This window comes from Oncorhynchus mykiss, chromosome 20 (assembly GCF_013265735.2).
Source record: "Oncorhynchus mykiss isolate Arlee chromosome 20, USDA_OmykA_1.1, whole genome shotgun sequence".
In the NCBI taxonomy this organism is placed as follows: Eukaryota; Metazoa; Chordata; class Actinopteri; order Salmoniformes; family Salmonidae; genus Oncorhynchus; species Oncorhynchus mykiss.
The window spans coordinates 10,826,089-10,849,782 of record NC_048584.1 but is presented as its reverse complement, the minus strand read 5'-3'; the positions used below and the strand labels follow the sequence as shown (position 1 = coordinate 10,849,782).

General features: G+C 43.7%; 2 protein-coding genes across 2 annotated transcripts; both read right to left on the bottom strand.

Moving 5' to 3' along the window:
* Positions 1–12,669: 12,669 nt before the first annotated feature.
* On the bottom strand, positions 12,670–20,565 carry LOC110498939 (peripherin-2-like). The gene is made up of 3 exons (XM_021575674.2): positions 18,529–20,565; positions 15,692–15,938; positions 12,670–14,254 (listed from the first exon to the last, which is right to left on the bottom strand). The coding sequence occupies exons 1-3, from the start codon at positions 19,107–19,109 to the stop codon at positions 14,048–14,050; spliced, it is 1,035 nt and encodes a 344-aa protein (XP_021431349.2). The 5' UTR covers positions 19,110–20,565; the 3' UTR covers positions 12,670–14,047.
* Positions 20,566–21,353: 788 nt separating this feature from the next.
* Positions 21,354–23,019, bottom strand: LOC110498938 (tubulin-specific chaperone C). Its single transcript, XM_021575673.2, has 2 exons — positions 22,406–23,019; positions 21,354–22,279 (listed from the first exon to the last, which is right to left on the bottom strand). Exons 1-2 carry the CDS (start codon positions 22,970–22,972, stop codon positions 21,812–21,814), a joined length of 1,035 nt encoding a protein of 344 aa, XP_021431348.2. The 5' UTR covers positions 22,973–23,019; the 3' UTR covers positions 21,354–21,811.
* Between the last annotated feature and the right edge of the window lie 675 nt (positions 23,020–23,694).

The following is a 23,694-nucleotide window of genomic DNA, read 5'->3' as shown; positions in this document are numbered from 1 at the left end:
GTGAACGTTAGGCATTTGAACCCAGAGATTTGGGTTAGAGGTCAAACTATGACATCACTGAACAAAGGACAAAAATCCAAGGAAATACCAGAGGAGAGTGCCATCTAGTGTTTCCCAATGTAACTGCTGTAAAATGGCAGGATGAGAGAGGGGAGCAGAGTAAACGGCTTCAAGCTGCTTGCTTAGCAAGACCATATTGGTGCAAACTTGGGACCTCTGTCTTGCTAGCACACATGACCTACTCTTCTGAAGAGTCACACGAAAATCTGGCTATTCGCTGGCGCAAGTGGGGACACTTTAGGCGGAGGAGTAAGTTTCACACATCCCCATGTGCTCCATTCACCCCTCAAACGTACTCAACTGCGACCCCAGCGTTAAGCTAAGCGCAACTGTAGATCCGTGTCACGGCACCACTGTAAAAGACATCAAGCTACTTGCTTAGTGAGTACCACTTACTCCAGATTTAGCCCACCTCTGCCTTGCCAGCACACATGCCCACCCTCCTGAAGTGTCTTACTAGTCGGCACCACAGGAAAAGCAAGCTGGTGTAAGTGGGGACACTTCAAGGCTGAGGAGTAAGTTTCTCACATCCCCATGTGCTACAAGAACAGTACCTACAAACACCAGCAGGCGGCAGCAAAATGCGGCTTCTTTAAGTTGTATTTTATTTTATTGGGATCTCTTTTCATTTATAATACAATCACATTTTCACATATAACACACTGTTACAAACAACAGACATAATACACTGACATGTTGACCGGATAAATATTCTAACAGTCTGAAAATATATGTTGGTTCCTTCATCTACCAAAGTCCTGCACAACCTTCCAATTTATTATATTTAAATGCTTCTAAGGTATTGTTTGAATATATATATTGAATGGTTTCTGGTTTTCTCAGATAAATTGTTCAATTTCTTTATTGCTCTGAATCGAAATGTTATTTTGCCTATTTCTCTTTTCTGCCAAGATAACAAATACAGTAAATGTTGGACAATCTATTCCTTGTATTGATTAAATGTCTCTTACCAACTGAATACTGTTGTGAATGGGTTTTGGCCGTTTTAAATGGTGTACATTTTAATTCACAATGAACTTGTTGATTGATGACCACCCAAGAGCATTCTGCATGACTACAACAAAATAATCACATTTCCACCTTAAAATAATCCTTGCTGCTTTGTTCTGTCTAATCTCACATGCTAATGCATTTCCCCAGACCACAGAACAGTAGTTCACCTGACTCTCAATTAATGCTTGGGTTGTTTGCTTAAGAATCTTTCCCGGTAAATATTTAGCTATCCTTCTGATCATGCATGCAGTTTAACATTTTACATAGATTAGTTATTTGAGGCGACCATGATAAGCAGTTGTCTAGCTGCACTCCTAGTAGTTTGGTTTCTGCCACTTCCTCAATTTGTACTCCCTCCATGCTTAATCACATCCCATGTTGTGCTGGCCTTTTCCTTGTGGAATAGACCAACATAATCTTGGTTTTCATGGCGTTCAAAACAAGTTTGTTCTGGCAAACCCACTCCCTGATATTTCCCAGATCTACTTGTAGAGCTTGCTATACCTGTTTAACCGATTTGTCTTGCTGTATAAATTGTAGTATAATCTGCAAATATAGTAGCTTGAGTTTTGGATAAGGGAGGTCATTAGTATATATTAAGTAAAGAAGTGGCCCAAGGTAGCTGCCCTGTGGTATTCCACAGTTTAAAGCATGAGTGGAAGAAAACGAGCCATTGATATAAGCGCACGGTTTCCTGTCAGTTAGATATGACTGTACCCAATTCCATACTGCCTCCTTAAACCCATAATGCAGTCATTTTGTCAAATGATTTAATAATCTACTAAATCAACTGCTGCACTGAAATCTAAAAATAGTACGCCCACAAACCTGCCATAATCCATAGTATTGAGCAACTCATCAGTCATGTCAACCAATGCAATGGTAGAGGAATGGTTTTTGCGATAAGCATGCTGATTGGCTGTGGTCAGATCATTCTTGTCCATGTGCTGTCATATCTGTCTACTCACAATAGCCTCCAATATCTTAGTGAGTGAAGGGAGTAGACTGATTGGTCGACTATTGGCAGGAGTAATGGGCTCTTTTCTGTTTTTATGAATTGGACACAGCTTAGCATGCTTCCATACATTTGGAAATTGCTAATTAAATATGTATTTCAGTGAAGCTGCAATCTGGTGAGCAGCATAGAATAAAAACAAAATTGTCCATAAGGTCATAACCTATAGATTTACCATTGGGTAATGACTTGAATAGGTTTAACACCTCCTCTATAGGTTTTCTTGCTCATAATATGATCATCAATCCATTGGACAATAGCTTGTTGGAAGAATGGGTGTTAAGATTATCTCTCAGTAAATGAGTTTTCTTTGTAAAAAGATCTGCAAAATGATTGGCAATATCAGCTGGTTTTGTTATTGTTCTCCCGTCCACCTCCACACTAGATGGGCATGATGAGATGGATGTACCAAGTAAGCTCTTCACTATATTCCATACCTTTTTACAATCATTATGAGAATCAATATAAGCATTTTTTTTGTCAAAAAACATTTTTTTTTCTTACAATTTAATTTAACCGCATAGTATTCTAAAAGTCTGTTCATCAATTTCTAGTTTAGTATTGGCTGCTAAGACTTTTGCCATATTTCTTTGAGAAAAAGCATCACCCAGTTCATCATCAATCCATGGAGATGGACGAGCCCCAACTGTACCCTTTCTTACTGGGGCATGATGGTCCATTACCTCAGTGAGCAAATCAATAGAACATTCTGTAGTGTGATTTAAATCATCCTCTACATTTTTTGTTTTTTTTTTTTTTCATTTAAAAAATGAAAAACCTTTATTTAACCAGGTAGGCTAGTTGAGAACAAGTTCTCATTTACAATTGCGACCTGGCCAAGATATAGCAAAGCAGTTTGACACATACAACGACACAGAGTTACACATGGAGTAAAACAAACATACAGTCAATAATACAGTATAAACAAGTGAGTTACGATGTGAGCAAATGAGGTGAGATAAGGGAAGTAAAGGCAAAAAAAGGCCATGGTAGCAAAGTAAATACAATATAGCAAGTAAAACACTGGAATGGTAGATTTGCAGTGGAAGAATGTGCAAATTAGAAATACAAATAATGGGGTGCAAAGGAGCAAAATAAATAAATAAATTAAATACAGTAAGGAAAGAGGTAGTTGTTTGGGCTAAATTATAGGTGGGCTATGTACAGGTGCAGTAATATGTGAGCTGCTCTGACAGTTGGTGCTTAAAGCTAGTGAGGGAGATAAGTGTTTCCAGTTTCAGAGATGTTTGTAGTTCGTTCCAGTCATTGGCAGCAGAGAACTGGAAGGAGAGGCGGCCAAAGAAAGAATTGGTTTTGGGGGTGACTAGAGAGATATACCTGCTGGAGCGTGTGCTACAGGTGGGAGATGCAATGGTGACCAGCGAGCTGAGATAAGGGGGGACTTTACCTAGCAGGGTCTTGTAGATGACATGGAGCCAGTGGGTTTGGCGACGAGTATGAAGCGAGGGCCAGCATAAATAAATCAGCTCCCAGGGTACAGCAGCCAAATAACTTTGGAATTGCTCATGATTACATGTTTTATTATTATTATCTTGACCACAATCCTTTTTACATGGTTATGTTCACAATATTATGGTCTGTCCAGACCACTGGCATTGATCTGGCCTTTAAGCATTGCAATAGTATATTACAGAAGATCAGATCAATGCGCGTGTCCAAACAGTGACCCAACTTAGTTGATGACCTAGTGGTGTCATTAACCATTTGTTTCAAACCACAGCCCTCGGTAGATCTCATTAATTTAGTTATATTTGAATTATTCTGATCCTTCCAATTTTCTATTAAAATCACCCAAGATAAATACATCTCTGTTACTCTCTGTGGCCTGGTCAAACCCAGTGCATACGTCATCCAGGTAGAACACCTTAGAGCTAGGAGGTCTATACACACATCCTACCAATATAGGTGCCTGGTGAGGCAGATGTACTAGAGCCCATAGTGCCTCTACTTGACATGATTAAGGTCATCCCTCCTCTTAAAAGGTATGTGATTCTGAATGTACAACGCTAAACCACCACCATTCCTATTCAAATCAAACTTTATTTGTCAGATGCGCCGAATACAACAAGTGAAATGCTTACTTTACAAGCCCTTAACCAACAGTGCAGTTCAAGAAGAAAATGTTTACCAAATAAAAAAATTATGAAATGTAACACAATAACGAGGCTATATACAGAGTCAGTGTGCGGGGGGGGGGGGGGGGGGGGGGGGGGGGGGGGTCAATGTAATAGTCCGGTGGCCATTTTATTAATTGTTCAGCTGTCTTATGGCTTGGGGGTAGAAGCTGTTAAGGAGCCTTTTGGTCCTAGACTTGGCGCTCCGGCAGCGCGTGCCGTGCGGTAGCGGAGAAAACAGTCTATGACTTGGGTGACTGGAGTCTCTGACAATTTTATGGGCTTTCCTCTGACACCGCCTACATATAGGTCCTGGATAGCAGGGCCAAATCCTAACTTTTACTTATATCACATTTTCCCTTAAGGCTCCCAGTGACATTAATGCATGCAACGGAAGTTAGGATTTGTCCTAGTGACTTTGACAGTACTTGTCATAAACTGTATACAATATTTTGGGTGCTTATATTTATCCTGTTACAGACTTGTACAAGTGTAATGGAAATGTGTTTCTTGCATATCCCAACTATGTCTCTCAGGGAGTGGGGTCACGGCCAGGGTCACCATTGTCCTGCGCCCCTGGAGCCATTGGGGTTAACAAGTTGCATGGACTCACTCTGTGTGTAATAAGTGTTGAACATTATTTTTGAATGACTACCTTACAGATCATTGTATGTATGGGTTACAGAGATGACTCTGTAACCCATACATACAATGATCTGTAAGGTCCCTCAGTCAAGCAGTGAATTTCAAACACAGATTCAACCACAAAGACCACAGAGGTTTTCAATGCCTAGCAAAGGAGGGCACCTATTGGTAGAGGGGTAAAAATAAAAAGCAGACATTGACTATCCCATTGAGCATGGTGAAGTCATGAATAATTACACTTTGGATGGTGTATCAATACACCCAGTCACTACAAAGATACAGGCATCCTTTCTAACTCAGTTGCTGGAGAGGAAAGAAACCGTTCAGTAATTTCACCATGAGGCCGATGGTGACTTTAAAACAGTTACAGGGGCCTCCCAGGTGGCGCAGTGGTTAAGGGCGCTGTACTGCAGTGCCAGCTGTGCCACCAGAGACTCTGGGTTCGCGCCCAGGCTCTGTCACAACCGGCCACGACCGGGAGGTCCGTGGGGCGACGCACAATTGGCCCAGTGTCGTCCGGGTTAGGGAGGGCTTGGCCGGTAGGGATATCCTTGTCTCATCGCGCACCAGCGACTCCTGTGGCGGGCCGGGCGCACAGTGCACGCTAACCAAGGTTAGATTCAACAGATTGGCCATGTGCAGGTACAGTGATCGGTAAGCTGCTCTGACAGCTGATGCTTAAAGTTAGAGAGGGAGATATAAGACTCGCTGGAGTCCACAGTGCACGCTAACCAAGGTTAGATTCAACAGATTGGCCATGTGCAGGTACAGTGATCGGTAAGCTGCTCTGACAGCTGATGCTTAAAGTTAGAGAGGGAGATATAAGACTCGCTGGAGTCCAGCTCCAGTGATTTTTGCAATTCGTTCCAGTCATTGGCAGCAGAGAACTGGAAGGAAAGAAGGCCAAAAGAAGTGTTGGCTTTGGGGATGACCAGTGAAATATACCTGCTGGAGTGTTTGCTATGGGTGGGTGTTGCTATGGTGACCAGTGAGCTGAAATAAGGCGGGGCATTACCTAGCATAGACTTATAGATGACCTGGAGCCAGTGGGTTTGGCGACGAATATGTAGGGAGGGCCAGCCAACGAGAGAGTACAGGTCGCAGTGGTGGGTAGTATATGGGGATTTAGTAACAAAATGGATGGCACTGTGATAGACTACATCCAGTTTTCTGAGTAGAGTGTTGGAGGCTGTTTTGTAAATGACACCGCCGAAGTCAAGGATAGGTAGGATAGTTCATTTTACGAGAGTATGTTTACAGCATGAGTGAAGGAGGCTTTGTCGCGAAATAGGAAGCCAATTCTAGATTTAATTTTGGATTGGAGATGCTTAATGTGAGTCTGGAAGGAGAGTTTACAGTCTGGCAGGAACACCTAGGTATTTGTAGTTGGCCACATATTCTAAGTCAGAACTGTCCAGAGTAGTGGTGCTAGTTGGGCGGGCAGCAATCGGTTGAAGAGCATGCACTTAGTTTTACTTGCATTTAAAAGCAGTTGGAGGCCTCAGAAGGAGTGTTGTATGGCATTGAAGCTCGTTTGGAGGTTTGTTAGCACAGTGTCCAAAGAAGGGCCAGATGTTTACAGAAGGGTGTCGTCTGCGTAGAGGTGGATCACCAGCAGCAAGAGCAACATCATTGATATATACAGAAAAAAAGAGTCTGAGAATTGAAACCTGTGGCACCCCCATAGAGACTGCCAGCGGTCCAGACCACAGGCCCTTCGATTTGACACACTGAACACTATCTGAGAAGTAGTTGGTGAACCAGGCGAGGCAGTCATTATAGAAGCCAAGGCTATTGAGTCTGCTGATAAGAGTGCAGTGATTGACAGAGTCGAAAGCCTTGGGCAGGTCGATGAAGACTGCTGCACAGTACTGACTTTTATCGATGGCAGTTATTATATCATTTAGGACCTTGAGCGTGGCTGAGGTATACCCATGACCAGCTCGGAAACCAGATTGCATAGCTCAGAAGTTATGGTGGGATTCGAAATGGTCGGTGATCTGTTTGTTAACTTGACTTTCGAAGATTTTAGAAAGGCAGGGCAGGATTTGAAGAGGGGGATGACCGCGGCAGCTTTCCAAGCTTTGGGGATCTAAGACGATATGAAAGAGAGATTGAACAGGCTAGTAATAGGTGTTGCAACAATTTCGGCTGATCATTTTAGAAAGAGAGGGTCCAGATTGTCTAGCCCAGTAGGTCCTATGATTGAGTGTAGTCTGGCCCAGGAGTGTGAAGGTGAACGGAAAGGCAACGAACCGCACTTGCTGTCTCTGCCTGGCCGGTTCCCCTCTCTCCACTCTCCACTGGGATTCTCTGCCTCTAACCCTATTACAGGGGCTGAGTCACTGGCTTACTGGTGCTCTTCCATGCCGTCCCTAGGAGGGGTGTGTTACTTGAGTGGGTTGAGTCACTGACGTGGTCTTCCTGTCTGGGTTGGCGCCCCCCATTGGGTTGTGCCGTGGTGGAGATATTTGTGGTCTATACTCAGCCTTGTCTCAGGATGGTAAGTTGGTGGTTAAAGAAATCGCTCTAGTGGGGTGGGGGCTGTGCTTTGGCAAAGTGGGTGGAGGTTATATCCGTCCTGTTTGGCCCTGTCTGGGGGCATCATCGGATGGGGCCACAGTGTCTCCTGACCCCTCCTGTCTCAGCCTCCAGTGTTTATGCTGCAGTAGTTTATGTGTCGGGGGCTAGGGTCAGTTTGTTATACTTGGAGTACTTCTCCTGTCTTATCCGGTGTCCTGTGTGAATTTAAGTATGCTCTCTCTAATTCTCTCTTTCTTTCTCTCTCTCGGAGGACCTGAGCCCTAAGACCATGCCTCAGGACTACCTGGCATGATGACTCCTTGCTGTCCCCAGTCCACCTGGCTGTGCTGCTGCTGCAGTTTCAATTGCTCTGCCTGTGATTATTATTATTTGACCATGCTGGTCATTTATGAACATTTGAACATCTTGGCCATGTTCTGTAAAAAGAGGACTGGCCACCCCTCATAGCCTGGTTCCTCTCTAGGTTTCTTCCTAGGTTTTGGCCTTTCTAGGGAGTTTTTCCTAGCCACTGTGCTTCTACACCTGCATTGCTTGCTGTTTGGGGTTTTAGGCTGGGTTTCTGTACACCACTTTGAGATATCAGCTGATGTACGAAGGGCTATATAAATACATTTTATTTGATTGCAATCGCCCCTCTGAAATAACAAGGGTGAAAAACAGGTGCTTGATGTTGAATAGTTAATTTGACACAGCCATAGCCATATATAACCCTGCCAATTCCAGCAACTCCATGTTTCTGGCCCAGATATGTCAGAAGCTCCCCACTTCATCCCACCCACTGTAGTTCTCCCTATGAAGGTTTAACCCCCTGAGAGATAGCGGACGTTTTGTCTTCTTTTAATAATAAAAAATAAATAAATGATTAACCCATCCACCACCCTTCTTCAGGGGACAAATATATATGTTTCTATTTTTTACAGCTTTTCTGCTACATGTACATACATTTTACATACATGGTAGTTTTATATAAAGCAGTCATGAAAATGAATACATTACCAAACATAAACTCTTTAATCCTAGCTCTCAGCCACTCAACCCATCCCACCTATCACCGTAGACCACCTTTGGTTGATTTCAATGACCCATATATTTTTCAATTGTGCTGTGATGTTTTACAAAACGTTTTTAACCTTTCGAATCGTATAGTATCCACAGATTGTGAGCTAAAGATGAAAACATTTACTGCGAGTATCATTATATTACTTTTTGACTGACTATGGCTTTCCACATTGCCCAACACTGCTATTTGTAAGGTTCATTTTAACTGCATGTTGTGATTTTCTTTTAACCATTCCTGAACCTGTGACCAGAAACAAGCTGCATAGGTACAATACCAGAATAAATTATCTATTGATTCTGTCTCTTTGCAGCAAAATCTACAGAGATGAGACTGTCGTATGAGACTGTAGTATTCTGTCCGTGGCAAGAATTGTATAATAATGTAAATTGAAAAACTCGTAAGTGTTGAATCACGTGTTTTGTTTTGTACCTGTTCATAAACCATGGGATCGAAAATCTCTTCTCATTATTTTGCAACCTGTATGACGCAGCTGTCAGCATCTTTGTCCTCAAATGAAACTGGTATCTTTTTCTAGTTATGCCAATTCCTTTCAGCCAATTTGAATCTTTAATATATGGCAGGCAAACAAGTTCCCTACCTTCTCACTTGTTCACTTGCCTTCTCCTTTTTGGTGGTAATGCTTAATGCATCCGCTGTGTCAGATTTCAAAAAAGCTTTACGAAAAAAGCAAACCATAATCTGAGAACGACGCTCGGAGAACGACGCTCAGAAAACAAATAGAGATATCCACCATGTTGGAGTCAACAGAAATCAGAAATAACATTATAAATATTCACTACCTTTGATGATCTTCATCAGAATGCACTCCCAGGAATCCCAGTTCCACATTAGATGTTTGATTTGTTCGATAATGTCCATCATTTATGTCCAAAGAGCTACGTTTGTTAGCACGTTAGGTAAACAAATCCAAAGTCATGAAGCGCGTTCCCTAGTTGCAGACGAAATGTCAAAAAGTTCCATTACTGTCCGTAGAAACATGTCAAACGATGTATGGAATCAATCTTTAGGATGTTTTTAACATAAAACTTCAATAATATTCCAACCGGAGAATTCCTTTGTCTTCAGAAAAGCAAAGGAACGCAGCTACCTCTCGTGTGAAATGCACGTGACCAGCGCGTGACTGCTGGCAGACCACTGACTCATTCCTCTCTCATTCGGGCCCATTTCACAGTAGAATCCTCAAACAAGTTTCTAAAGACGGTTGACATCTAGTGGAAGCCTTAGGAAGTGCAACATACCAAATATCCCACTGTGTATTCAATAGGGGCTGGGTTGAAAATCGACCAACCTCAGATTTCCCACTTCCTGTTTGGATTTCTTCTCAGGTTTTTGCCTGCCATATGAGTTATGTTATACTCATAGACATCAGTCAAACAGTTTTAGAAACTTCAGAGTGTTTTCTATCCAATACTAATACTAATATGCATATATTAGCAACTGAGACTGAGGAGCAGGCAGTTTACTCTGGGCACCTCTGAGCACCTTCCATCCAAGCTACTCAATACTGCCCCTGCAGCCATAAGAAGCTTTAAACAGCATGATCATTACACAGGTGCACCTTATGTTGGGGACAATAAAAGGCCACTCTAAAATGTGCACTTTTGTCACACAACACAATGCCACAGATGTCTCAAGTTTTGAGGAAGCATGCAATTGGCATGCTGACTACAGAAATGTCCAACAGAGCTGATGCCAGAGAATTGAATGTTCATTTCTCTACCATAAACCGCCTCCAACATCGTTTTACAGAATTTGGCAGTACATCCAACCGGCCTCACAACCGGAGACCATGTGTAACCATGCCAGCCCTGGACCTCCACATCTGTCTTCACTTGCGGGATATTTTTTGTCTGTAATAAAGCCCTTTTGTGTGGAAAAACTCATTCTAATTTACTGAGCCTGGCTCCCCAGTGGATGGACCTGGCTCCCAAGTTGGTGGTCCTATGCCTTCCCAGGACCACCCATGGCTGAGCATTTGCCCAGTCGTGTGAAATCCATAGATTAGGGCCTAATGAATTTATTTAAATTGACTGATTTCCTTCTTTGAACTGTAACTCAGTAAAATCGTTGAAATTGTTGCATGTTGCGTTTATATTTTTGTTCAGTATGTTAGGCTACTCCACTCTAAAATAATTCCGGCATCCATACCGTGCCTGTTGATAAATTCATTAGGCCTAGTCAAGTCTTGTAAACTGAATTGTAAACAATACACTGCCTGCGTTCATCTTGTTCTCGGACACTCATCTCAGTATGCATTGGCAAAAATGTCAATGCACGTAGCATTTTGGAGACTATTCAACAAGTTTTCAAGTCTATTCGCTAATTTTTCATGCGACTGACATGCGGTAATGATAAATAGTGTAGCAGCCTACAGTTTTATTGGAATCTGTTTTAATTATAGTGAAAAGGCTCATGTTTTACTGGTATGGTGTACCCCCAATATTTATTTTGCCAGTACCGGACAGTTTTGGCTTACTTTTACCCCTGCCTACTACACTCCTTTCACCTACCCTTTCACTAACCATAAACCCACCTGATCCACCTAGCATTAACCCTCTTTCCCACCCTAACCCACTTTACCCACCCTAAGACGCTTTACCCACCCTAACCCTGAAACACCTTTATAGCCTGCAACTTGATCTCAAAGTTTTACTTCGGAATTTGACTTAATTGGATGAACATGTATTTTTTAATCCATGAATTACGTGTGGGTACAGGCTTAAAACAGAAACAACTCAAAGGGTTAAGTTGAGGTGTTAATTCAGAGTGGTTAAGGTTGGGGCTATGGTTTTTGGGAAAGCATAAAGCTAACGGATTCAAAAAAGTGCTGTTTCCATTTAGCATCATCAAGTACACTCCCTGCTTGCTAGACAATTGTGAACTGCCGTGGCGCAGTGGTGTAAACAGTGTGCTCTGGCTCTGAACATAGTGAGAACCTCGCTCTCTCTACCTCACACTCTCCAGCCTCACCCCATCTCCATCTCCCTCCACACCTCCTCCATCACCCTCCCTCCCTTAGTGATGTATGTCCAGGGCTGGTCAGCTGTTCTCCAGGCTGATGTCTAATAATGTTAACCTAAGGCTTCTTTAGGCCTCTTATCTGCTCAGAGCTGCTGATTAACCACAACACCACCTACTGTTGGCCTCTTTACCGGTGCCTGCAACTACCCCACACACCCACTAACTGCCCCTCAGGACCCCGCTAACTACCCCACACGCCCACTAACTGCCCCTCAGGACCCCACTCACTAGCTAGCTACCCCACACACCCACTAACTGCCCCTCAGGACCCCACTCACTAGTTAACTACCGAACACACCCACTAACTGCCCCTCAGGACCCCACTCACTAGCTAACTACCCCATTATACCTGGTCCAGCACAATACCAAAATAACAACTACTGTTGTCCTGCCCTCTATATAGCCCTCTACAGGTCTACCCTCTAACTTAACATGGAATCAGAACCTTGATTGGTGGTACAAATCAAGGTTCTCACTTTGAAACACAATACAATTTGGAAAAAGACATGGGATGTGAATACTTTCTGAAGGCACTGGTATACGCCGATTTATAAATATACAGCAAAGTAAACAGAATTTGGCCCCATGGCGCTGGTTGGCAACTTACTTGACAAAATATGTGATGATCGCCCATAGGTGAATAACGTTGTTGTATCTCTGTTCGTCATTGAATGCTTAGATGAATGACTGGGCTCTGGTGTTGTCGAGTTAAATCTATAAACTATGAGACTTACTCTTTACAGCTGGACACAGACAATCACATAATGTCATAGACAGACAATTTGAAAATTAGACAATTCAATAAGTCAGATCAAGTCTTATAAAGAGGCTTAAATCATGACATTGGAATTTGTAATGTAGTTTATGGTGGATCCGTTGTTTGCCTAACTAATATAAACACATAGAAAGTAATAGATCAAATCTAAAACCACAGAACACACAGTCACAGAACACACAGTCACAGAACACACACACACACGTACACACCTTCGTCCTTCAACCTCCATGTGCAGGGTTGTCCTGTGTCCATGTGATCGCTATAATCTGATAATTACCCTGATCCAATTGGCTAAATCAGGTGCCCCGCTGAGTTCCCAGAAGGCATTGCTGTTTGATTTCTGATCAGTCTTAAGTAGAAACAACACAACACAACACAGGGCTAACATCCTTTATTCAAATGTACACAATGATTTTATCATCTTTCTACACAACATACAGAAAGAAAACCAGATTGATTTCCCATGGCAAAACACATTTTCTTTAAAGTAAATAAAATAATTTATATTAATTACATTGTTTAAAAAAAGTTATGTATCAATACTAGACTATTTACAAAGATAACAGTAGCACGGGCGTTGGCCTATGAGTGAGGTATGTACAGGAACTTAGTGAGTGTGATATATACAGTAACTCTCGACGGTCCAATAAGAGAAATGCTGATTGGACCTGCTGAGTGATGTCACAGAGCAGGGGCTGGGGTCAGAGTTCAGGGGTTGGAGATCAGGGGTTTAGCTGCCAATCTCAAATGTCCTCCTCAAGTTTTTGGGGTCACCCCTGGTTCACCTCTACCACTTTCCCCCGTGCCTCGTCTCCTATAGCCCCTCCAATCCTCCAGCAGCGCACCCCAAACTTCAACACCATCAGGTTAAGTTGAAATGTTTCCACCTCCCCTACCCCAGGAGTTTCCAGCCCCCCTCCATCCCTCAAGGTAATGGTAGGAGAGGAAGGACTTTAAAGAGGTGATGTCTGAGGTGTTTCAGTCCATTTCTTTGGAATTTGCTAATATAAAAAGTGCTCTACAGGTGGGTCCAAATATGTTAAGATAAAACTCTCTGCTCCTTGGGCGATGAATTAACCTTTCCACTTTAACCTCCTTTCTGGGCTGGAGGGTCGCGTAGCAACCACCAGCCCCACACCATCCTTAAAACGCAACATACCTGCTCTCCTGACCTTACTCTTAACCTGTTAATATATATATATTATTCTCAATACAATGCAAATATCTGACATTATGCATTTTCATGACAGTGGATAGTGTTTTGATGTTTTTCCTCTCATTTTGTAAAAAAAGGGGTACAAATAAAGTTGTAAAATATGAACATGAAATAGAGCAGAATTATACAGAATGTTAGAAAACACACAGAGAGTATCCCATCAAATGGGAACTGCTTGGAAGATTAACAAAGCTGGGGTTGGAGGGAGTGTGTGCGTTGAAAAATCATGAGGTTTAGAAAAAGTGTATTGTGAGTGTGTGTGTGTGTGTGGGGGGGGGGGGGCATATTGTAAAGTCAATTTATCAATTGGTTATAATATAACTTACACATACATTCATGCATTCAAAATATCCGTGTGTGTGCTGGCATGTACTCAGGATCTGTCCATTTTAGTTTTCCCTTCAGATGGCCAGAAACGTGTGTGTTGTGCGCATATTTGTGTATGTCTGTATGTTGTGTCATAAATGCAAAGGAGGTGGTCAATCTTCCTCTCTTCCCTTTGGTGGGAGTGGTCTCAGTTTGTGTGGGCATATCGTGATCAGCTCACCGTGGCAACACCATCCACTCCGCCCTCCTCCACTGCGTTACCCTTGCTCATGGCTTTCATCTTGTCCATGATGTCAGTAAACGTCTCCTTCACCGTCTTCTCCAGGATCCAGCCTTCGCTTTCACTCTCTGGGTCTTCTGGGTTGGCCAGGTTGCACTGGGAGGTGTTCACGTACTGGAGGCCGATCATCACAATAACCTACAGAAGATAAAGAGAGACATATTACTTACAGCTAGCCTGGACTAAGACTACGGCTAGTGTGTGTGAAGAGCTACACCTGGCCTGAAGTAAGAGCTAGCTTCAAGAACATGCTCATGTACTGAAAGTGAAAACCCACCATAACTAAATCTAACCTCGCATTAACCAACCTACAGGGGTAGACCCAGAGAGTGATAGACACATCAGCCTGCACTAACAGCTGTCGGTAATGGATCACACCAATCCCCATTTAACAACTGAATATGTTCCACATAAACACATCAAACCAGTCTGAAGCAAGGAGTTAAAAACAGAGAATCACACTAACAGAGATAGCAACAACAAACAAAAGCAATCATAAGTTTGCTAATGTAGTAGCATAGCATACACAAGCAAATATATATATATATATTTTTTTACCTCTACACTATCTGTGTTTCTGATTGGTCATTTTATAACCCCCAGTATTTGATCAGGAGTCTGATTTCCATAATTGGTCCCTCCCCCAAATGAAGACATCACTCCACCTCTCACAAGGCTATGGGTAAGGTAATACCATGGAGACAGTTGCGTAATCATGGCTATTCCAGGTAGGAGACAGCCATGGTTGTTTTTGTCCCTGATAAGCTTCAGCAGATTGAGTCCAGGTTTTTAGTACACGTTAAGTACTGTAAGATTTCTAGAACAGAGATTTGCTGTCCTTAGTAATATATGTTTTACAAATACCAAAACAGCTAAAAATGTATAGTAACACTTCTCTCATACTTCTTCAGATAATTTATTCTGAAAAGAAGACAAAGAGACAAAGAGACAAACAGCGCATGTTCAAGGGCAGCCATTTTGCTTTTTTGTCTTCGTAGGCCAGTGGGGGTTGCAGACTTTTGCGCCAGCCAAAATCAGTAACACACCTGATTCAACTAACTAACCAATAATCTTCTTCAATATGGACTTAATTAGTCTGCTTTGGTTGTTGTGAAAGCCTGCATCCACACGGACCCACAGGATTACCAGTACAGCAGTCTAGTTACCAGCCCTGTGTACTACTGTTGTAAGCCTTACAGGTGAAGCTGCCTCTACGCATGTGTCTGTGTGTACCGTTGTAAACCTGGCAGGTGTGTGTGTGTCTGTGCGTACTGTTGTAAACCTGGCAGGTGTGTGTGTTTGTGTACCGCTGTAAGCCTAGCAGGTGATGCAGCCTCTACAGAAGAGAGCAGCAGGTGTAGCAGCAGCCCACACATGACCTGGAAACATGACAATGGCAGGAGGGGTGGAGGAGGTGTGTAAATGTACATTGAGAGTAAAGGAGGACACCATGCAAGGAACTCTGGATCTAGCCAGGCATCTGGGGCAACTTTGTCATCGGTCAGTGATGAACGCCATCACAAAATAATCACCCCACGCCTTTGAAAAGCGAGTAAGAGGGAGCATTTTCCTTACCTCCAGAATAGCAACCAGTAGCACCAGGGCTCCTATGGTGTTCATCATGCCTCCGTAGTAGGATATCAGTGCGTCGCGGCAGCCCCGTTTCCAGATGTTCAGGTCCTCGGTGTGGTGGTCGTAGGAGTAGTGGGCCGTGTTGTTGGTCACCTGGTACTGGATGCAGGGCCGAGGGGAGCCGGGGTTACAGCAGCTGAATGGAACAGCATCCATCAGGTACTTCCCATCCACGTTGCTGCCGATACGACTGGGGGGTGAAAGGGCAAAGGACAGGGGTTAGGGTATTGTGGGTTAGGGTCCGTGCATTGTGTGTTAGGTTCGAGGTCCTTATGGGGTTAGCGGAGTGAAACGGGGGTCAGAGGGCAATGGGCAGAGGTTAGACTCAGGGTAATATATGAAAGTGCTACCCAATCCATCCATCATCATGTACTGTAAGTGTGAGGAAGTGCTAGTGAACTACCAGCATTTAGAAAGGTAGGATTAGGCTGAAAGAACATCTGCAACAAAGTCACTCATACCTTGACACAACCTAACACTGATTTTTCATTCAGTATCCATGATAGAGGGTTTACAATGCTTGCATTGTTCCTGACACAGCTGAAATCAGTTCACAGTGTACCTGGTAAAGAGAGGATCATGAAGGTCTATCAGTCTCTCACATGCTGTTTGAATGGGATTAACCCCATTAGCTCCTCCCTACTGTGAACACGGTCTCTTCACACTGGCTTTGGGAAGAAACAGTGCAAAGGAAAACTAATACTGTCACTTGCTTTCCAACGAAGGTGCATGAGCCAAGAACTCTGCTCACGTTGGGAAGGAACAATAATACTTCCACTATACCTCGCTTTCCAACATAGACAGACATGCACACTGAAGATGAGAAAAACATTCAGCAACTCTTGGAGGACACATCTTTCTTGGAAAGATGCACATATAGTATATCTGCCAAATACTCAGAAATTACAGCAAAAGGATATGAAAAATCATGCTGCACACCACATACAAATTATCTCTCCCAGAGTTACTTTCATCCCCTACACTGAGAGGGCATTTCAGAGGATGTATTGGAATTGTATTTATAAATTGATGATTGATCCATTACTTTCAATGAGGATGAATTGCCTAAATGGAATTAGTCTGCATACTAGCTAATAGATGGCTGGATATACAGTAGTAGTAAACATCGTTGTGGCTTGTCAACAGAGTTGTAGTTGACGGGTAATCAATCAAGCAGTTTGTAGATCGTCTGAGTAGATGAGGATTATCCTAACAAAGTGAGAATGAATGGACTGACTGTGACAGCAGTCATCTCTGATTCTGTAGGAGGAAGTGTGCATTTGGCCTTTGGGTGGTCTGGGGGTGGAGTTTCAATTGTGATTGACAGGTGTAGGGCAGTTCCAAATTAGCATTGTGGAAAGAGTGGTATGACAGCCTAGCAGGTAGCCTAGTGGTTAGAGTGTTGGGCCGGTAACTGAAAGGTTGCTAGATCGAATCCCTGAGCTGACAAGGTAAAAAAAAATATGTTGTTTTACCCCTGAACAAGGCAGAGTTCCTAGACCCTCATTGTAAATAAGAATTTGTTCTTAACTGACTTGTCGGAGTCAAATAAAGGTGAAATAAAAAATGTGACAGGGATACAGATCATTCCCAGTCATTCCCAACAATATGGACATGGAATTACACTCTGTTGGGAGTACTGACACTGTAGGTTAACGCTGACACAGACCAGGGGTGGGAAACACTTAACAGGACCTTGATTTGCCGAATCAGGTGTATTACAGTAGGGCTAGAGACAACATTTGCATAGATCTCCAGGAAGAGGGTTTGCAGGCCCTGTTTTAGATAATTTGTTGTTTAATGAAAGATAAGCAATTTAAGCAGGACTAAGATGGGGTCCTTTAACAGCCCATAGCCCATCGTCGTCATCATCAACCCTGAATCAAAAGAGCATGCGGCTAATATCTCCTTGAGGTCCTATTGGTTAATCACTGTCAAGCCCTTATTGGTCAATAATTGTCGTAAATGAATGGTTGGCCAATCACTGTCTCTACGCAAGGCCTTGTTGGCTAACTCGGTCTCTCTCTCTAGACAGGTCTATTCCCAGACCATCACCAGGCCGCATGCTGATTCGTTAGCACATAAGCCTGAAGGGGGAGGAAATGGGGTCCAAGAAGATTGGCCACTAAGAACTCACAGGCTCACACACATATTCGCACACACGGTGAATGCACACGTGAGAACACATACAATGAAAACTGTCCCTTTATACAACCACACACTTGATATCACTTACACTGAAAACCAACACTTGAAACACCTGCACCCAAGCACACCTTACACCCGTACACCCGTACACTGTAAAACGAACCCTTGCATCATTCCCCTTCAACTCTCACAGAAAGCTCACCTCCCTCCCCACCACCACTTTCGTTATTACTCCACACTAATGACTGAATCCCCCTCACCTCCCGTAAATCGAAAACCAACCCACACGTACGCACAGCCCCATCACCACCTCTAACACTAAAACCTCAAATCCACTGACCCTGTAATCCCTCCTTTACCTTATAATCGAAAGTGACCCTTTTATATTGCTTAGGGCCCCCCTCCTTGCACCTGCAATCCATTTATACTGAACACCCATTAAGAACAGTGAACTCACCATAACCTAACCCTACAATCTCCATTCATGCCATTTGTTGGTGTGGGCCTAATATATAGGCCTCTTACTTTACAAAAAAACTTACATCACTACATTATAACCACCTAATAGTTAGGGATATGGTTGGGATAGCTTTAGAACTGATCCTAGAGCTGTTGCTAATATCATGACTCACTCTTTAACTTCCTTGGCGCTGAAGTCCAGGTAGCGGTTGCTGACCCACTGGATCTCGAACCAGTCCCTGAAGTTGTTGTTGCCGCAGCAACGGAACTCAATCTGCATCTGGTCCAAAGTCCTCTTCATGTAGCAGCGTCCCGGCGTGTCTGTGTCCTTGTAGAACCTCAGTGCGTTCTTCAGGCCCTCGGCAAGCGTGAACTGGAGAGGGATCCTCATCAGGAAGCAGAGCAGAGCCGTCAGCACCAGGAGACAATTGAAAGCCACACAGGAGACTAGGAAGGGTTTGAGCATAGGCTTCCACCTGGAGAACTTGATAGGGTCCAAGGAGTCGTAGCAGATCTTGCCTCCCAAGGCGTTGATCCCACAGGCCAGCAGCCCCACGGCAATTAGTAAGTTAGGAACGAAGTGGCTCTCGTTGTTATCCATCATCTCCGAGCGCTTACGCAGCTCGATCTTAAAGAACAGCCCCATGCTGAAGACGAGCACGCCTGCCATCACTGAGAACCAGTACATCAGCCATAGGAACTGGGCTAGCTTCACCCGCTTCTTTAGGTCAAACTTGACCACCATTAGTGCCATGGTGGCAACCTAGGGATATTTCTTACCTATACACAAGGAAAATACACTACTGAGATGAGATATAGCTCTACGGTCGGGTCCTTCTTCTGGATGCCCCAGCCAGTAGAGTTTCAGCTGTTCTCGTTAAGCGTTTTGAACCGTTGATTCCCTGTAAGGTGGCTTCAGCCGTTCTCTTCGTCTCTCAGTCTCTCCTGCAGCTCATCCAGCAGTGCAGGACTGTCAGCTCAGGCAATGATCTGTAATCCATCCCAAAGAGAAGGAGCAGAGGTAAAGAAAGAGGAGTGCGGTTATTCCTTCAGGACCCTCTCCTCTCCCATAGTGGCCAGACCCTACAAAGAAAACTCACCCAGACGGATGACAGAACACAGGGTCACACTTGTCCCCTTGCCTTAGTTCTAAACTTTCCCTCCAAAAACGTTGGGAAAATCAACAGGTGAGGCTAATCGTGATGTTCCTTTCGCTGGTTGGAAGAGGATTGAGGAAGATCCTCCAGATTCCAGGCGGAGGGGAGGTGCGTCATGATAATCCCCTGTAAGCAGCCTGAACCCATTTACAAAAATCCCTCTCCAGAAGATGAGCCTGGCTGTAAGCTGTTGCCAGGAGACATAATTGGTTTGAATGCTCACATGGTCATTGTCACCCTGATCGAATGCACCGGGGGCCATTAATAAGGACAGTTAACGGTTGACGGAGAGTGGAGATGTGGAACAACGCCATGCTGCACTTTTGGAAGGGGTCCCTGGGTTCAGGCGAGGAAGAAAGTTTACAGTGTAGTCACCTAAGATGTTTCAGTAAACCATCCAAAAACCATGTAAGACTCTCCATGACCCACTTAGCTCCACCTACACTCAGCAGTCAATATCAACAACCTGCCAGTCTCTCGCCTGTAGTAAAGAAGCAGGCAGATTTAGCTATAGGTGTTTGTGTCTACACTAACTGAACTATCAGTGTATGCTGATGGCAGTTTGGTAGACCAATAACTAACTTCTAATGGGAGCTTCTTCACTGCACAGCAAAGTTAGGATTGTGATGTGTACAGTATATGAGAGCAGGGAGATGTGTGGTTGTCAGTGCATTCAATTAACGACATGATACACTAGTGTACATGTGAGCTACACTGGGACGCACAACAGGCCAGCAGACCTGATGACAGCTTCAGTAGTTGGCAGAACTTGTGACAGAGCCAGAGATCAGAGAAACCAGAAGAGCATACTGGTGTTAGTGTACCCGAGGGCGGAGATTCGTACTGTCACTACCGCAGAATGATATTGACCTCGAATGAGTTAGCTATCTCATGGGAAGAGTGGGGACAGGATGTGGAAAGGGGAAGAAACCATTAGGGGCATGCACAGATTAAGACAAGTCCTGGACTAAACAGCATTTTCAATTGAGATTCCTAGGAATTTGAGGACTGGGCTTAATCTGTGTACGGGAAACCACCTGTTACGTTCCCCAGTTTCTGTGTTGTGGGTTTTGTTTGTTTGTATGTGTGTGTTTCAGGATGGATTCCTGAAATTCCCCCAAGCAGCTGATTGGTCGGCCACATTGCTAATTGGCGCCGACCCCGCCCTCACGTCAGAGGATACAGCTGTATCCCATTACAGACTCCTTCTCCAGCTATATAAGCCAGTGTTTTGTTGCTCAGAAGAGAGATGATTAGTGTGTTCCGTGTTGGTTGTTAAGAGAGCGGATTGATATATTTCTTTGTTAAGTACTTTATAGCCACTGCTTCTAAGGTACGTGTGTCCCCATAGGACGCAGTGTGTTTGATTACTGAAATTGTTTACTTACATGTGTATTGTTTCAGTTGTTCCCAGGGGGAAGGGGAAGGCACCTAGGGAGTACTTAGGCAAGAGGCCTGCGGGCATACAAACTGTAGTATTTACTGTCTATACACACTAGGTAAGACCTGGGCAGACAACTCCCTGTATTTTGGTTCAAACACCAGGTGGTGTTAAGTAGTGGGTAGGCAGGTAAGGTAGAGGGGGCTTTGACATCTACTTTCTTTGGTTCCGTTCAACCTTTTCCGCAAATTTGTGTAAAGGAATAAATTCCCAGTAAACGGCAAATTGTCTGCCTTTTGTCATCCTTACATCTACAGTCCCATTCCTCTTTCACTCCACAGGGAGTGGAGTTGTAGCAGGGTGTTGCGTTCCCTCTTCCTAGAGGTCTGCATAACACCACCCCTAACTGTTTCAGTCAATTATTTCATGCACAATTAAAGACAAGCGTACGAAAGACAGATTGGTTGATGTCAGCCAAACCCTTTATTCACATCTAGTATTTACTCCAGACCACTTAGTCAGAAGAACATAGGTATTTAGTGCTTTATAGATGGGAGAATGACAGAACAAGTGCTGTTTGTAAACATAAGATGGCATTTAAGGACTAAGATTGTTCTTCCTGATTAAAAGCTGTGTTACAGTACGTGGTTGACATTCTGTTTATTGCTCATCGTATAGTCATGAGAAAACAAATGCAGCAACTTTTTCCTCCCAGTGAAGAAAAAGATTTCAGGCAGCACGCTACTGAATATTACCCAATATTTAATGGGTAATCCTGTCAGGACATCTATGGAACAACTGTACTATGGAACTCATTAGCATGAAAAGCAAAGTCAAGTAAGGCTGTGTCACATCAGGGCTGAATGAAAATAAGAGCTTCATTTGTTTGATTGACAGGCTCTTTGTATACTAATGTCTCTAGGAGTCCCACTCTGTTCTTCTCTCAGTTTCTGGAATGACAGACCAGTTAGGAGATTGGGTACCTAAGGCCAGCCAGTTAAAATCATCCACCTGGTTCCAGTTGTTCCTCTCCCGGTCCAGACCAGACACCTTGAAGTCCTGGTCCAGACCCGGGTAGGACCAGGCAAAGGGGGCAAAGCGCACCCCTTGGCAGTCCTCTATGATGGCGCGGCTGGTGACATGCAGATAGACCTGTGTGTCGGTGGTGTGGTGAGTCCGTAGTTGCTGGCATGGGAAGGAGAGGGTGCTGCCGGTGCAGTGGTCCACAAACACAGAGCTGGACACTGGCCCAGAGAAGATTTCACAGTTCTGGACATGTTTGATGTGGATGGTGCTGGGGGAGCCCAGAAGTCTGACCTTGCAGTTGGTCAGGTGGGTCAGTAGAACATCCTGTTGTTTAATCTCCGCCCCGGACTTGGTCAGCACCTACCAAAAATAAACAGTGGTCAGACATTTAAGATACATACCTGCAAAGAGCAGAATCTAAACCACAATTGACTAGAAACATTCTCAGAAGAAATGATTGAATCTTGTTATGTTAGGGACTGTTACCTGGGCCTCAAAGTGGGAGAAGCCACACTGCTCTGGGGGGCTTATGGCTCCGTCCACTTTAGTTCGGCCAGAATCCTTAGGCGTTACAGGTGGAGCTGGTGGGTCTACTTTGGGTGTATTTGCTGCGCGCGACCTAAAGGCGAACTTCTTCTTGGGGAGAATCTCGTCTCTCTTCTCAGCCAGAGAGTTCTGTAGTTTCTGGAGCGCCGCCTGGGCCTGTCTCAGCTCGTACTGCGGTAAAAACACCATGCTATCGTTTAGAAACTTCTGGAGGAACTGTGTTTTAGTCGTCACTTTCTCCAAGGTTTGAGTGGCCAGGGCGCGGTCAGTAGCCCCCGAGCAGCCCTCCAGTAACTCCTCGATTGTTGCCCTTTCACTACTGAACGTCGCGGTGAAGAACCCACTCTTCTCCTCCGTGACAGACTGGCTATTTTTCGCTTCTTTCTTTCTCTCCACGTCCTCAAGCCTATCCTGTTCTCGTTTAAGCATCCTGTCCGGGATCTTAATGCCGGACTCACTGGGACCAGAATCCTCGTTTCCCTGACAAATACTACTCTCCACGTCCATGTTTTCACTGATGTTGTTTGAATACGGAAGAGATGCGGTTGCTTCGTAACAAACGGCCTTCTTATTGGATAAATCTCTCCTCTCTTGTGACTATACTGTCATTCCATTGGTGGATTAGGGAGCGTTGTTTGCTACGTTCTCCCATTCCCACCCATGTTCATGCATAATTGTAAACCCATAACAAAAATCCAGTGGTGGAAGGAAAAAGTACCCCATTTTCATACTTGAGTAAAAGTAAAGTTACGTTACTAGAAAATTACTAAATTAAAAGTGAAAGTCACCTAGTAAAATACTACTTGAGTAAAAGTCTATATATACGTAAGTATCAAAAGTAAATGTTTTTTCTAAAATATACTTAAGTATCAAAAGTAAAAGTATCAATTATTTCAAATGTCTTATATTAAGCAAACCAGTCAGCATGATTTAAAACAATGTAATACTAATTTACAGAGAGCTAGTGTCACACTCCTACACTTAGTAATAATTTACTAATGAAGCATTTGTGTTTAGTGAGTCTGCCAGATCAGATGCAGTAGGGACCAGTAGGGACCAGTTTCCTGTCCTGCTAAGCATTCAGAATGTAACAAGTACTTTGGGTGTCAGGGAAAATGTATGGAGTAAAAAGTACATTATTTTCTTTAGGAATGTAGTGGAGTAAATGTTGTCCAAAATATAAATAGCAAAGTACAGATACCCTCAAAAACGACTAAAGTAGTACATTA

Coding starts and splice junctions, on each gene's coding strand:
- LOC110498939 (XM_021575674.2), bottom strand. CDS start 19,109: ATGGCACTAATGGTGGTCAAGTTTGACCTAAAGAAGCGGGTGAAGCTA. Junction 15,939..18,528: donor AGCGCCAAGGAAGTTAAAGA/GTGAGTCATGAT, acceptor TTCACCCCCCAG/TCGTATCGGCAGCAACGTGG. Junction 14,255..15,691: donor TACTGGTTGCTATTCTGGAG/GTAAGGAAAATG, acceptor TATCTTCTGTAG/GTTATTGTGATGATCGGCCT.
- LOC110498938 (XM_021575673.2), bottom strand. CDS start 22,972: ATGGACGTGGAGAGTAGTATTTGTCAGGGAAACGAGGATTCTGGTCCC. Junction 22,280..22,405: donor TCTCCCACTTTGAGGCCCAG/GTAACAGTCCCT, acceptor TATTTTTGGTAG/GTGCTGACCAAGTCCGGGGC.